General features: G+C 34.8%; 1 protein-coding gene across 10 annotated transcripts in view; it reads right to left on the bottom strand.

The window, feature by feature from the left end:
- Window positions 1-16107, bottom strand: part of MTA1 (metastasis associated 1) — a 243965-nt gene that overhangs the window by 109483 nt on the left and 118375 nt on the right. For 7 of the 10 annotated variants that reach the window (XM_031952899.1, XM_031952898.1, XM_031952890.1 and 4 more), the window contains 4 exons: window positions 4866-4916; window positions 3119-3245; window positions 2937-3000; window positions 666-783 (listed from right to left, as the gene is read on the bottom strand). In XM_031952899.1, the coding sequence (XP_031808759.1) occupies window positions 666-783; window positions 2937-3000; window positions 3119-3245; window positions 4866-4916 (360 nt within the window). The remainder of the gene's footprint in view (window positions 1-665; window positions 784-2936; window positions 3001-3118; window positions 3246-4865; window positions 4917-16107) is intronic. The other 3 variants (XM_031952894.1, XM_031952895.1, XM_031952896.1) reach the window with 1 other exon arrangement.

Raw genomic sequence — 16107 nt, 5'->3', positions numbered from 1 at the left:
CCTTTCCTGATCCCTTAGTTGTTAGTACTTTATACTTTGCCTCCCTCCCTCCTTCCAAAAAAGGAAAAGATTTTGAACATATTTATTTTATGCCTTTATGTATTGTCTATCTGAGAATTTTCCTCCTTGATGGTATTTCTTTTTTTATTCTGAGTACCTAATCTAGAACTTGGAACACAGTATAAACTTGTTGACTGATTAATAATAACATCTCCCTTCCTAATTTATCTGTTTTGTAAACTGGATTTTTTCCTAAAAGGATTTGCTTTGTTCACACAAACTCTTGAGAATTGGTTAAATACTGGGAAACCAGTTGGTAGGAAATGAAAAGAAGCAGACAGATGCTAGATAGATTCCTGCTGAAAGCTATATTCACACAGCAAAAAGCTCAGTCTCCTATAGCCAATCTATATTTGCATAGCTGAAGGATAGCCTTCAGTCTCAGAGGATTCAATTTCCCAGAGACAACAAATACCTTAGCAGCCTCTCTGCATGCAAAGGTTTATGAGGTTGAGAGAAGGAATACTATCTGTTAAATGTGATGTTCACATGTACTATGCAAAAAGGTCTTCTTGGGGAAAGGACTTGCCATTTCCTTAATGTAATTTTGGTCACAAGAGACATGGGAACGTCTCATCAAGGAAATATAATATGTAGAAGCTTACCCTCCTTTAGCAAGTCTGTTATATCTGCTTGGTATCTGTTACCCACTCTAATTTCTCCTTTATCAGCTAGAAGAGTCTTCTGTTGTGGATCATAAACTAGAGAATAGAAGAAGAAATCCTAAAACACAAAGACATATAAAAAGCAAAAAAGAGTTAACAAGAGTTTTCACTGTTAAAATTAAATAATTAAAGAAAAGAAAGACACTGTGGCATAGTGAATAGAAATCTAGCTAGCAGCAGGGTCAGGAAGACATTAGTTCAAGTTTTGTCTCTGACATATATTGACTACATGATCATATAAAATTTACTTACCCGCTTAGAACCCCACGCAACTCTCTAAAATTAATTTTCAGAATTGTCACTAATCTGCATCTGTAGAGAGTTACCTATATTGAAGAAACTATAGATCTATAACAAATAAGCAAAATAAATCCCCAAAGCACTCTAGAAAATTTGGATATTGTATTATTAGTAGTACTGAAACAGAGATTTTTATACAATTTAATTACAAGGAGAAATACATCATGCAAATCACCTTCATCATAGTATGAAAGACCATATAATGCCCTCTAAGGTCCCTTCTTATTCTAAATTTTGTAATTATGTGATTCAGTTCAACAAGAATTAAGGAAATTCATGTCTGCCTAATTATATAGCACGTGACACAAATTTTCTTTTAAAAACCTACCTGAAAACTTCTCTTTCTATATAAACCTTTATCACCACCAGATACCTTTCACAACCTTACAGACTCCTAATTTCATAAACTCAAAACAATGCAGACCTGTTTCCACATGAAGAAAAATACAGAATAAAAGCTGTCACATTTCTTTCCTAGTACCCTGCTAAAGCTAAAGCAGTAACAACCAGTCACTCTCTAGGAAGCAAGGGGAAAGAAGAAGAGTTAATTACTCCCAATTCCACATCATACTTATTATCTTGAGATGCTGACATTTTGTGAGTCATTGAGTACCCAAGCAGGAAATAAAGTTCAGCCTAATGGAGAAAATTTATATGTCAGAGAATTTGAAAAATGGATGAGTCAGCAAAGATAAAGGTAATTGGTTACAGATGTGGGGAAGGGGGACATCGGAAGTGAAAAAACGAGCTAGATGACTATTTCAAAAGCTGGGTATGAACAAATGATCACAAGATTTTACTAATATGTATATATAGCACTTTCACTTTCCTTGTGAATGTATTTTTTTCTTACCTAAAAGATTTGGGAAATAAAACACCTACTCCTCTCTTCATTCCTTCAGTTTAATCAGAATATTTTAATAAAGAACAAAATCATATATGCCAGGAAATAGTAACTCCTTCTCAAAACTATTTCTCTTTTCATTCCTGAACTAGCTATAAATTAAGGGGAAGTAGCACCCAGACAGATTAGAAGATCTACAAAAGGTTTGCTTGGACACGGCACTACACATAAGAGAAGCACTGATTTCTCTTGTACCTTCCAGGAACCCTATGGTCTTATATAATAAGCCATCTGTTTTTAGGTTTTCCCATCAACAAGGGTTCAGGTCAAAGTAGGATAGAAATCATTTCTTTATAGATTGTGCAATTTACCAAAACATCCTTATAGCTTGAACACAAGCAGGTCCCTTATTAAGGAAAAAAAACAACTATAGCTATGAAGAAATGTGAAACAAAGTTAATTTAAGGGGCTCTGTTCCACTTGTATAGACCTATTTCAAGCTGAAAGAATAACAACTTTAATGAATTTCCCACTCACAGCAAATGTAAGTCTTAAATCCTCAAGGAAATAAGACTACATATTAATATTTCTGTTCAAACTAAGATTCTGAACACTGAATACTGACACATTTTTGAGGATAATTTTATTTGGATCAACATGCTGTGAGTATACTGAGTATATATACTGTGTATACTAAGATATAGTACTGGGAAAATATTTATTTAATAAAAAACAAAATTATGGCCTCAAATTAAATGGAAGCCTCTCCAGTGAACCAAATGCTTTTTCTCTGCATATATGGGATCCAGAGCAATAGAACTCTTTACTCTTACTAAACACATAAAATGTTTTTAGATAATCTGGGGCTGAGTCTGGGGGCTGATGGTGTCATTATAAGACTTCCCTAAAGTCAGAGACATTCAAGAACAGAAAGAACAGTGCTTTCTCCATCATTTCATGGCGGTCACCTTGGCCATTTCTCAGTGAACTTGAAGGCCTAGATAACAAAACATCTAAGTCTTTTTGAAGGACTTATTGGAGGTTAGGGAACAAAGACAGAGTCATACCTCCCGCTCCAAGTATGATTTCAAGGACTCCGTCTCATTGAGCAAAGTGACACTACATTTGCCTCTAAAAAAGAAAAGAAATAATAGTTGAGAAAAGAAATATGACTATAAAACAATGGTGTATGCAAGAGATTTAGAGAAAGAAAAACATTGCTTCTATTTTGAATTTCTACAGTCATTACCGAATATGTGTGGCAGGTAGAGACTCCAGCTGCCGGGACAAGAACAGCTCTCGGTGTCTTAGCTGATGTTTAAGTTTCTCTGGCAAATCAACCATTTCTGGATTTTCCATTTCTTCTTCCATTTCCCCTGAAGGAAAGAATTTAGGATCACTAAGATGTTATTGCCAGGTCCCTCCTGATGAATCAGAAGGCACAACAAAAGACTAATCTAAACAAATACCACAAAGACTAAATCATAGCCTCTTACAGTTGTTATCTCACCTAGCTATGGTATTCCCTGAGTAGGAAGAAAAGCCCAAAATTTCTGTAATCTGAGGTTAAAAATTACAAGCAGAAAACATGACATATTAGCTGGAAACACATGAAAAATGGTGCTCAAGGAAAAAGCAAATTGAAAAAGAAAGCGAAACTACCATGATGACCATAGCAATAGCAGAATCCAACAAGAGTGATAGGTATAAGATGTTATTTTGGCATTCTTTTTTACCTACAGAAGATCATTGGTGCCCTCCTTACATTCTTCTCCCTTGTTTCTAGAAATTTAGAGAATTCTTATCCTCACATTAGTAATTACACATCTCCATAAAAATACTGAAGTAACAGATCTGGACATATTACATAAAAGCACTGATGGATTTAGCAACACAGATGGAGGTCAGGAGTCAGGCAAGATTGTACCAAAGAAAAACTAAGTCTGTGGAACTCCTGAACTGCTTCATTAGATTAATACTTATAACAAAGAAACCACCAGGACCACATGTGAGGGATATCAAGAGTGATCTGTGGCCCTATAATTAGCAGATAAGAAAGAAAGTAACAGAAATCAAATAATCAAACAAGCCCTAACAAGAAAATCATAAGAGATTAGAATCCTTAGATTCTGAAAGAAATCACAAACTTCCAAAAACAAGTTTAATCCTGACAGCCAACTGGATTAACTACTTGACACACCAGATGAAGCCCAAAGACAGAGCACCAACTCTGAGCGGGGCAGAAGGAAAGCAGCATGGAAATGAACCACAATGATGAGAGCCTGAAAACATACAGACAACAGCGAACAAATCCATTACAACATGAGATGCTATAATGGATAAAATATACCAAAGGGGAAAACAGAAGAATCTTGGGCAAGCAGAGGCTAGAAAATCTTTCAGATTCCACTTTCTTTTATTTGAACTTGAAAAACAAACATCCCAACTATATATAAATAAAGCTTTAAACCTGAGCAAAATAGTGACAAGCTAGCCTCAAGTGGTTCCAAAGAATAGCAAATCAGAAACTTAATGTTTTCCATAACTTATGTTTTCTAGATACTCTGTAAACACAAATGATAATTTGGTGGTAAAAATAATTTTTCAAAAGAAAATTCAGCCAAAGGCCTAACTACCTCTGGCTCATCTTTACTGAAATACTAATTGTCACTTTACTACCCATTTAAGGCTGTCAAATATTAGGCTTTTGGCAGCAATAAAGAAAGTTCCTGTGTTTCCTTTATACCTAATTCTTCCCTCCCTAACTCTACCTGCAATCAAAGGAAAAAAGGAAGCAGCATGCAAGCAGGCTATTTGTTTTTTAAGCAATCTCTTATTCTAACCAGGAAATAATTCTCCCTCTTTTGGCGTATTTTACTCTATATAGTCTTCTCCTTACCCCCTCCCCTTCCCAGGGACAAATATAAATAACAACCAAGCTAAGTGAAAATAAACAGAAAAAAAATTTCCTCACAAAGAAAAATCTCTTTTCTTACCTTCCTCGTCGTTTTCTCCCCCTGGTCCGGTTTTATAGTAGACTGACAATGCTATATAACAGACAAACACCACCCATTATGGCAGAGGTTAAAGAGAAAGCTTGTAATGTACATTTGATTTTGGTTGTGTGCATCTAATAACACTATCCTTCTGAAATACACCTAAAAGAAAACTACACAAGCAACCTCAACTGAGCCTTAAATAACATCAAGAAAAGATACCTATAACTTTGATATGGCAAAAGTACTATGGACAGCTAAAGTCTTTATTTCAGTGTACAGGGTCAATATAAGCAAAGGGAAAAAACAGTAGTTGAAAGGGTAAGATATATGACAAGGAACACATCTACTATCTGTAGATATGCAACAACCTCATCTGTCAAGCAGATTGTAAAGGAGATTTCCTATTTAATCACAAAAAGAATTAGACAAATCTTTTCCAATTATGAGATTCAGTAATTTACTTAGGTCATGCTGTAGATAGTGTTGGACTCGGAACAAATTCTGTCTCAAGACACTAGAATCTGACATCTTGGATAAGCTACTTAAAAGTTGTTTTATCTATAAAATGAGGGTACTAATAATACCTTTTTTTTTTTTGGCTGAGGTAATTGGGGTTAAGTGATTTGCCCAGAGTCACATAGCTAGAAAGTGTTAAGTGTCTGAGACCAGATTTGAACTCGGGTCCTCCTGACTTTAGGGCTGGTGCTCTATTCACTGCACCACCTAGCTGCCCCAATAATACTTATCTTTTAAGGTTTTTGAGAGGTTTAAATAAAATATTTGGAAAATACTTTGCAAACTTTAAAGTTTCCATATAAATACTACCCATTGTGATTGCTGTTGCTATTATTATAGAAACCTAAATAAGAAACACAGGCAAGAAAGTCCACTTTCTCAGTAGTGGCTCTTTGGCCATTTCCTTTACCAAAAAGGAAAGATTCTAACCAAAAGACTAGAAAAGGAAACAAATTATGGGGCAATGGTCTATTCAGTCAGTAATACAGAGAATGCAGGACACATAGTTATTGATTAAGAATAAGCCAAAAACCACAGAATATATAATCCAAAGAGGGTGAACAGAAGGAATCCAGTCAAATTTAGGTAAACACAATCAAGGATTGTGCTGGGAAAACCTTGGGCAAACTGGAAGAGGGTGACTTAGAATCCTGTGCACCAAATGCCCTGAAATAGACAGGAATAAATGTTTTGCTGGGATTGACTTTATTAAATGCTTCCTGCTTTGACAGCAGATCTTCAAAGGGCTTTTTAAAAAGGAGAGAGGACAACCATTTCAGAGGAGAGAGAGAACTTTATTAAATAGATAAAATAAAAATCAAACATACTTTATCATTTTAGAGGATGAAAAAAATTTAAAATATAAAAAATAGCATTTTAGACTTTTAATTCCAGTCACCAGAGGCAACCAAGTGCCAGTCAATCCACAGTTGTCTCTCACCAGATATTGTTCTTGATTTCTAATGGTTCCCCAGAGAATGAAATTTATTCAAGTTATCACTTTATGGTTTCCATATAAAGAAGGCAGCACTTAGGTCTACCCTCAATGCTCCAGTGAGTTTGCTTATTAGCCTCAGTGTATCAATCACAACTGTATGCTTCTTTTTGCCTTTTTGTTTTTTCAATCATAGCTCAAGGCCTGGGTTCTGCAATGAGTTGAGAAAATAACACCATCAATCTTTTGGGAAAAAAAGAGGAGCAGGGAGAGAAAGGGCAGAGAGAAAGTAGAAAGAGAAGTGATATTCTGATAGTAAAACAACTTGAAGCTATTAGGAATGTGGTTCAAAAAAGAAATTTCTTAAAAAAAACCAAAAGTTAGGATATGACCCTCTTAAAAAAGCCAAGACTTCCCTCCACAAGTTACCAACATAGAAAAAGCTAAAACGCAGGAAATCTGGGTGCTGGAACAGATGGTAAGAACTAAGAAATTTAGAGGGAAAAAATTAAAAGACTACAAAATTACTTTCTTTAAAAAAAAAAAAAATAGGATTGAGATCTGAGAGTAATTATTTCCTTGCTTAGTTTAATGATTATCCAACATTTAAGTTTTCATTTCAGTTTTGAGGGCCTTATGACAGAAATTACAAAAATGAATAAAATACAGGCTTTGCCCTCAATTGCTTACAACTTTCATTTGTCCATTCCTGTTGCTACTATCTAGCATGGCATGACTTGACAATGAAAGCAATATCAATTTGCAATAATAAAAACCATTAAAGATTTGAGAAACTAATTAGAAATAAGAACTCTAACCTTAACTAAAACCTAAATGATTGGAAGAATTTTCATCATTCATGGTCTGCCAGAATACAGTTAAAATGACAATATTTCAAAAATTAAGTCTCTTTAATACAAAAATAATCAGAATAACAAGGGGTTTCTTCAAAGAACAGGATAAAACCATGATGAAATGTATGTGGAAAAAGAGGTAAGAAAATCAGCCATTCTATCTGTCCTCCTTCCTCTATCCCCTCTTCCTCCGGCTGGGGTGGGCAAAAAGCAAATGACGATATTAGTATTTCAAAAATAGTTAAAATTTCATATTACTACATTTCTCCTCATAACAATATTGTAAATTAACACTAAAGATACAATTATTCCATTTTTACAGATGAATAAACTAAAGCTTATAGAGTTTAAGTGACTCACCAATGATAACAAAGCTTGCTAGCTTTAATAAATAAATGTTAAAATGATGTTAATAAATATTGTAGCTCAAATATGGCATTTGAACTAAGATCTCTCCTGAATTCTGGGAAGATGTTCTTTCCACAAAAAAGAAAAGTCAGGAAAAAAAATTAAATAACTATCCTTGGGAAAACTGGTTACCAATTTAGTGGAAATATATTGGGATTCACATTTCACACCATAAATCTCACTGTATTCCAGATGGATGATATGGTTTGAACAGAGCATGAATTTTCCATTAGCATATGCTGGCAATTCTTATCATATACACTAGGCTAAAATCTTAACAGTGGCTGTGGATGAAACTTCACAAATTCCTACCCTAAAAGTTTTAAGAATCCCTTGGTTTTCTCACCTTTTTTAAGCTACTACAGGCTCTGTTCTCTTTTTGAAATGACAATCACAGCATTTACTACTTTATAACCGAGGACAAAGCTTGTAATCTCCCTAGACTTCAGCTTCCATCTGTAAAATGTAGGAATGAAATGAAAGGGTATATGGCGTTCTCTTTAGCTATAATCAGAAGAGATTCATCTTCTACTGAAACTACCTTGGCCCTCAATACCTAAAATTATGTTTCATTACCCCGTTCTTCTCTGACTTTACCCTTATAATTAAGCAAAAAAAAAAAAAAAAAAAAATCTTAAGTAGATTCTTTTGAACACAAGTAAAAATGTTTTCAATTCACTTTCATTCCCATCACAACAGTTCCACCTAGTCCCCTTTCAAATGTATGTTTTTTGGCTTCAATGACCTTCAATGTTCTTGGAGCATCACGCCAGTTTCCAGCCAAATTGAGGCAAACACTAAGATTTCTGCTAAAATATTGTTCTGCTGACCTCCTATGGAAAGCTTTAATTACATATAGCTGCAGAGAATTTTTTTTTTCTTTTCCTTCAACTGAGATATAAAAAGAGATAGCCAGAAAATTCTGAAAGATCAGGGTTCATAAGAACATTCAATGTGGTAAGATCATCTTGAAAAATATCTCAAAACTAGTCCTAAGCCTTTCCTTGATGTCTGATCCCTATGAAAACCAGGAAAAGGAGAGGAAACGGTAAACTCCAATAGGCATGGTGCTGTGTGAATGAAGCTCTTATCTCAAGTCTATCTCAATCAATAGGATGGGAAGAAATAGCAACCAGCCTTATAGCAGATAGATAGAGTAATGGATTTGAATCAGTATATCTGGAGTCAGGCATTTCTGAACTCAATTCTGGCATTACAAAGTATCTCTGTAGCGCTAAGCAAATCAATTACCCTCTCAGTTTTAACTTGTTTTTAAGAAGTGGATAATAACAGCGCCTATCAGAGGTTTTTTATAAGGATAAAATGAATATATAATATATAAAGTGCTTTACAAATATTAAAGTACCATAGAAACATTAGTTATTACTAGTCTTACCATGGAATATGAGGTACAGGTTATAGCTGAAGAGGATACTAAGTTAAAAGTATTTCTTGATAGAAGGAATTTAAAAAGTAAATACACAAACCTTCTAAGTTAGGAAACTTTGAAGCACAAAATATGAATGTAGGCTTTGAATAACTGTCTAGGTTATCAAGATGCAACATCACATCTGCTTTAGGTCCATGGTAGTTTTATTTATACATAAAAACCCCAAATCATCTATTAATAATAAATGCAATGAACATAAGTATGTATCAAACACTAAGTATTGGGAAGAACATACATTGCATCACTTTGGTCTTCTCCCTCAAATTGCCAAGAAACCTCATAAACAGGTACCTAAAACACTTTTGTTAGAGGGTTGAGCCATAAATTCCAAAACCTTAAGGAGGGACATGAAGTGTTATGATATAAACCTCACAACTTAATTTCTTCTATGGTAGCAAATTGTTGAATTTGGTAGCATGAGGTGTATAAAAAGGAAATAAGGAGGAAGAATACAGAGAAGAAAATGTGATGAAAAGGAGAAAAGAAGAGAAGAGAAGAGAAGAGAAGAGAAGAGAAGAGAAGAGAAGAGAAGAGAAGAGAAGAGAAGAGAAGAGAAGAGAAGAGAAGAGAAGAGAAGAGAACTTCTGAAATCCAGAAGGAAAAAGAGAGTTCAGAGGAGAATGAGCAAGGAGGCTCTCAAAAGGAGGAAATAAAAAGAGGGGTAAGAAATACAGAAATCTTCATTCACTGGTGAAAGTGGGTCCTATCAATTGGTATTCTCCTAGGAGATGATATTCTATAAAAGAAGATAGGGGTCTTACAGAGGATATGACCTGAAAGAATTTTACTGCTTAAAGAGATTAGTGTGGTCTCACAGACACTGTGTGGTAAGTTCAAGGCAAATTGGGGGTAAGGGTAGGGGGAAATTACCATGAGGAGGAAATAAGTCACAATAAATTCCACAATTAGGGACATAAAAATTACTAATATGAGGAAACACCTTTTCTATCAACTAGAAGAAATGGCATTTTTAAAAAGGGAAGCACAACAGAAAAAAAAAAAGGAGGGGGGAGGGGCAGGGAAGAAGAGCCATAAGGCAATAACATAAAAACTGTTTCTTCTAAAGAAATCAAAACAGGTATCTTATATCCCATTAGTATAAGGCCCATGCATGAATCAAATGAATCTTCCCCCCCCCCAAAAAAAAAAGAAGAAAAGAATCTCCTAGTCACTCTCCAAACTTCTTCAAAATGCAAATCCCAGTTCCCAGTTTCCAGTTCAAGGGGGGAAAAAAAATTACAATCAGCAGATGGAAATAAAGAACTCAAGTACCAAATCAGGATCACATGTAATCTGCCTCAGTTACCTGTAAAATGAGGAGAATCACAGAACATAACTACCAGGGTTGTTGTGAGGATAAATGAGATAATTAAGACTTAGAACATTGTTTAGCATATAACAAGTGCTAGGTAAATGGCATTATTTTTATTACTAATATTACATCATTCTTATTTAGCAGCTATAGCAATGGCTTGGAATATAATATACTGAAAGGCAAAGGTATATAGGCAAGAAAATATTATTTTGCTAAACAGCATAACTCTATGGGAGAAAAAAGACTTTTAATGAACAAAGGGACTTTCAAGCATTTCTGATAAAATAATCAGAGCTACATAGAAACTCAAAAAAAAAAACATTTAAAAAATAAATGACTAATTTATATAAATTAAAATAAATAAAATAAGGATAAACTGTATACATTCTAATACATGGGAATGATATCTGTGTCTCTTCAGAACCCTATCATTCCAAGGCAATCCCAATAAACTTTGGATAGAAAACACCATCTGCATCCAGAAATTGAACTATGGAGATTAAATATAAATCATCACATATTATGTTTGTTTCTTTTTTGCTAATGTTTTTTCCTCTCCTGGGTTTTTTTCCCCTTTTGTCTGGTTTTTCTGGCTCAACATGATTCACAAAAGAAATGTGTATTTAGAAAGTTAATATAGATGTAGAACCCAGAAAAAAATAAAACAATTAAAAAAAAAAAGAACCCTATCATCATCAGTAGAAATAGAGGGATTAGAAAGTGTGAAAGTGGTTCTATTAAGTCTTGATCCTAAAAGAAGAAAAAAGAGTAGAGAAATGGGGATGAAGCACTGAAGAAAAAAGATGTTGAGGGAAAATTATCTCATATTCAGTAGAAGCCTACACAAAGAAGAAGGAGATAGAAGAATAGATGACACAAACCTTATTCTCTCATAAATACCTGCCTCAAACCTTATTTTCACATATTTCAAAAGAGGGAAGAAAACACAGATAAAGAAATACATTTCACTCCAAAAGGGATACCAGAAGAACAGGATAGGCGGGAAGGGAGAATAAGATTAGTCCTAAGCAAAAAAAAAAAACAAACTTTATTTGTGTACAGACACAAATATTTACAGCAGCTTCCCCTCCCTCCCCCCCCCCCCCCCCCCCCCCCCGCAGCAAGAAGTAAAAAATCGAGGGGGAATCCATTAGTTGGAGAATGGTGAAAATATTATATAAATATAATAGAACACTACTACTCTATTGTAAAAAAATTATTAGGGAATAATTTCAGAGAAATCTACTAAGATTTGTATGAACTGAGAACGTGAAATGAACAATACCAAGAGAAAAATGTATACATTAAGAATATAATAAAGAAACAATTTGAACCATGATTTCAAAGGACTCATGATGAAATATGATATTCAATGTGGATCACAACATAGTGCTTTCACTTTTTTTTTTTTTAACCGTTTGCTTGCTTTTTTCCCTTTTTGATCTGATTTTTCTTGTGCGGCATGATAAATGTGGAAATAAGTTTGGAAGAGCTGCACATGTTTAACCTAAATAGGACAGCTTGCTTCTGGGAGAGGAGAATAGAGAGAAGGAAGAAAAATTTGGAACATAAGGTTTTGCAAGGGTAAATGTTGAAAACTATTCTGGCATGTATTTTGAAAATAAAAAGTTATTTTAAAAAAAGAAAAATTATATTAAACTGACAGGTGAAAGCAGGATGAGACATTTTTTGTCTGTACATGATCTATGGGGAAATTTGTTTTGCTTGACTACACATATTTGTAACTGATTTTGTTTTTCCCTCTCCTCAATCTGAAGGTACAAGGAGAATAAGATGGGTATTTGATGACTGAAAAATAAAATAAAATTTTCGAAAATTTAATTAGCTAACTGGAGGTAGTAAGTTAAAATGCATCAAGAACTTCAGTCCAGAACCTCTCCCATGACAATAAAAATTAATAGGTACCAAAAGGCAGACAAAGAAGGCCCTATGAAACAGTTAGCATGTAAAATCCCCTGTCCAGGTTCTCCAACACTAATCAATTTTTTTCTATAGCTTATAAGGTCTCTCTGACTCACCAAAGCTAGTAATAAGATCAGCCAGCATTAAATGGTCCAAGAGCCTGAGGCTTTTTAAAGATGTGAAGAAAGAACTGAGAAAAATATTTGTTTTTAAGGAATCAAGCCCGATTCCAGGTGTAAAATGAGAACACAGAAAAAAGCTTTGTAGGAGAAGATTAAGCAGGTGCACTGTGGAATGGAGGCTCTGGTTTCTCTATCATATAATTAAAGTTAATTAGTTAAACGGTCCAGAATGTATAATAAATTAGCTAAATGTTCCAGGACTTTCTTTACTTTCTACCTTTCTCCCTTTCTCTCCTTATCTACACAAACTATCCCACTTGCACAGCAAATCACTCTCTTCCTGGCCATGAAACCATTGCAGATTTTCCTCATCCACCACAGATGAGGTGATATTTTGCCCCCCCCAACCTATTTTAAGATTTACCTAAGACTCACCTGTGCTTAGTTTTTGTCTCTGCCTACCTAACAGACTTTCTTCTTTTACCTAGGGCACTTAAGAAGCTTGGTAGGGATGATTAAGAGAATCAATCAATCATTAAGTGTGTATTGGGGATGCAAAAGAAGGCAAAAAATTAGGCTCTGACTTCAAGAAGTTTAAAATATAATGAGAGAGACAATATGTAAACAAAGTTCAAAAGAAACTAAATACAGACTAGGAAAAACTTTAAAAGGAAAGTATATTAAAATGAAGAAGCTTCAGGAAAAGTTTGTAAAAAAAATAAAATTTTAGTTGGGACTTAAAGGAAGTGAGAGGAAGTCAATAGGTAGTGATGAAGAGAGGAAACATTCTAGGAATGGGGGAGAGCAAAAGAAAATGCTCAGTGCTGAGGACTGGAATGTCTTGTTCATGGAACACAAGGAAGCCAGTGTTGCTGGATCAAAGAGTATGTGTCAAGAAATAAAATGTAAAATAAAGTGGAAAGGAAAGAGGAGAGGGCTTGTGAGAATTCTTACAAGGTGCTAAGTCAGTGGAATTGAGGAGACAATGGTTAAATCTAATTTGGCATTGATTTAATCCTACAACAAATAATGGTTTCCTACTGATGTAATGATTGGAGTATACTCAGTGTGCAGCATATAAGCAAGAAGCTCTCAGGGCCAAAGAGCACTCTGGGAGATTGAGGAGCCAGGATTCAGTTGGGCAGAAGGAAGGAAGACAGAGAAGAGGTGGCAGGCTGTCCTGTGAAGAACACTGAAACCAAGATCCGGAAGGCCTCCAGAAAGCCAGCCGAGATCCAAGTGAAGGAAAGAGAAAATAAAGGATATGGACTGCTGGCTGCATTTGAAGTGAGATTATTACACAAGACCAAAAGAAGGCTGCTCCCAGAAGCTCCCCAAGAAATCTGCTCCCAGAGAACGATTATATTTTAGAGAAGAGAATATTACAAGAGCTAAGTTATAAATATTAAACAGAGCATTTTGTATGTGATCCCAAGAAGCAATAGGGGGCTGTAGAGTTTACTGAATAGAGAAATGATGGTCAGACCTGTGCTTTAGCAAAAATCATTCTGGTTACTGAATAAAGGACTTGAGTAGAAAGAGACTTAAGGCAGGTAGGCCCACCAGAAATCTATTGCAAAATTCCAGGTATATGTCAGTACTGTAATATTAGGGTACTTTGTACTGCTACAAAGAGGAAATCAATAGACCTTAACAAAAACTGGATATGGAAGTGGGGTGAGGGGAGATAGTGACGTATTGAGGATAAGTAGCAAAATTAATGTTGTCCACTATAGAGGGGAAAGCAGTAAGGGGAAAGGCAGGAAGGAGGAAGTGCTTAAGAAGAAAGGAATGAAGTTCTGTTTTAGACATATTGAAATCAGTAGTTTTGAATATACACAGAAGATTGAGCTCCTTGAAAGGAGAATGGGAAGGTGCAAAGGAGTAATAACAGCATATCATTTCATTGACTCTTGCTTTTTTTTGTCATTTTAAGTCTTACTAATGAGAATACTATCATTCATAATTATTTGTGAACTGCATTAATATAATACATATAAGCCTTAGTTCTACAGGTACAAAGGGGAACGATTAAAAGAATTTCCTTATAAGACTAGTTAGAACCCACTTTTTTTTTTAAACTTTATACGTCATATTTTCTTTAAAAGATAGCTATAGAGTAAAATCCAGAAAATAAACAGTAATCATTTACATTGTAAAGGCATTCACCACAGAGCTATTATACACAAAATTCTTGCTCAGGGCATTCTTATATTGTTATAATTTATACACAGATGGTGCCCCTGAGGAAGCAGCAATTTTAAGATTAATAAAGGATCAATTCTCAAGATATTTAAAAGAGAAGCAGTCAATAAAGATTTGGAAAAAATTGTGAACTTTATTCCAATAACAAAAAGATGACTGAAGGCAATTAAAAATTTAAAATTACCAACCCACAACATTCATTTCCCATCTTGAAAAAAATTTTATGCAAATAATTTACATATACACTGAGAATATAATGAAAAATGACTACTTTTCAGTCTAACTTATGAAAGTCGACGTAGAAAATTAAGGCAGAAACACTAATGGGAAAATTAGCAAAAGAACTTTCTCTGCAAACCAAAAATCAGAAAAAAATTTATAACCTGAGTCATTGACTCTTCAAGATCCCCCAACCCTTCTAAATCTAATCCATTTTCAAATATCCATTCAACCCCTAAACTATCTCTTCATTTCTTTTATCATATATCTTTTACCATATGGGCACTGATAGTTATTTTGATCAGGGAGCCCCAAAACTCTAAAACTCCTTCAAGGAGAAAGTTTCCTTGAATCCTGCCTCTATAAGAGACTCCACCAGAGGGAAACAAGATAAACAGCTTCATTCTATTATCTAGGTGGGGCTGGTTGAGTCTGGAGCTGGAGAATTACAACCCTATTGAATTGAAAAAACACCCATTCAAATTCCAAGATTGTCTATTCTGATTACAGCTCAAACTCCAGCCATCAGCCTCCATTGGGAGCAGGCCTCTGCTTGTAGCCAAGGCTTCTCTTACAGAAAGAGCCAATTTTAAACCCAGTCCTTACAGAGGACCTAACGCCATGCCAAAGAAACCTCTGTCCACTGAAATAATATTCTCTTTCAACATTACCTTTCTTTATCTTCCTCACCTAATAAGACTTTATACCTCTCTGTAGGATTTCTCTAATTTTCTGCTGGGACCTTGCCACTAAGGAATTCAGTCTTTCTATTCATGCATAACAAAGGCTGACTTCCCAATGCCAGTAATAAACTTCTTTTTATCAGTCTAGCTTTCCGGTTCAGAAATTCCTTTATGAGGACCTCTGCACCACCAAAAGGGGGTTCCTACAATTCCCTACCATGCACTGAATCCCAAAGGGGATTTAGTAAAGCCAAACCTCTTCATTTGGTTCCCTGAACCCCAAACCTGAAATTAACCTCATCATTTAACTCCTTGATCACCAGGAACCCTAATCTCATCATTTTGGTTCCCTGAATCTAATCTCATCAATTTCAAACTCTGTAGACAGATAATATGATAAAGTATAAGACCTTGGAGTCTGGAAGACCCGAATTCATATCTTGCCTCAGACTTACTACTACCTAATCATAGAAAAGTCAAACCTCTACCTCACAGATTTCTGCCTAAATTTTCACATCTATAAGATAGAGATTAAAATAGCAGATCAAGGTTACTGTGAAAATCTAATGAATTTATACTTATAAAGAACTTCCCAATAGAGCAATATAAA

The sequence above is a fragment of the Sarcophilus harrisii genome, chromosome 2 (assembly GCF_902635505.1).
Source record: "Sarcophilus harrisii chromosome 2, mSarHar1.11, whole genome shotgun sequence".
NCBI classification, from domain to species: Eukaryota; Metazoa; Chordata; class Mammalia; order Dasyuromorphia; family Dasyuridae; genus Sarcophilus; species Sarcophilus harrisii.
Note: the sequence above shows the minus strand (reverse complement) of the source record. Positions and strands in the feature narration are given on the sequence as shown.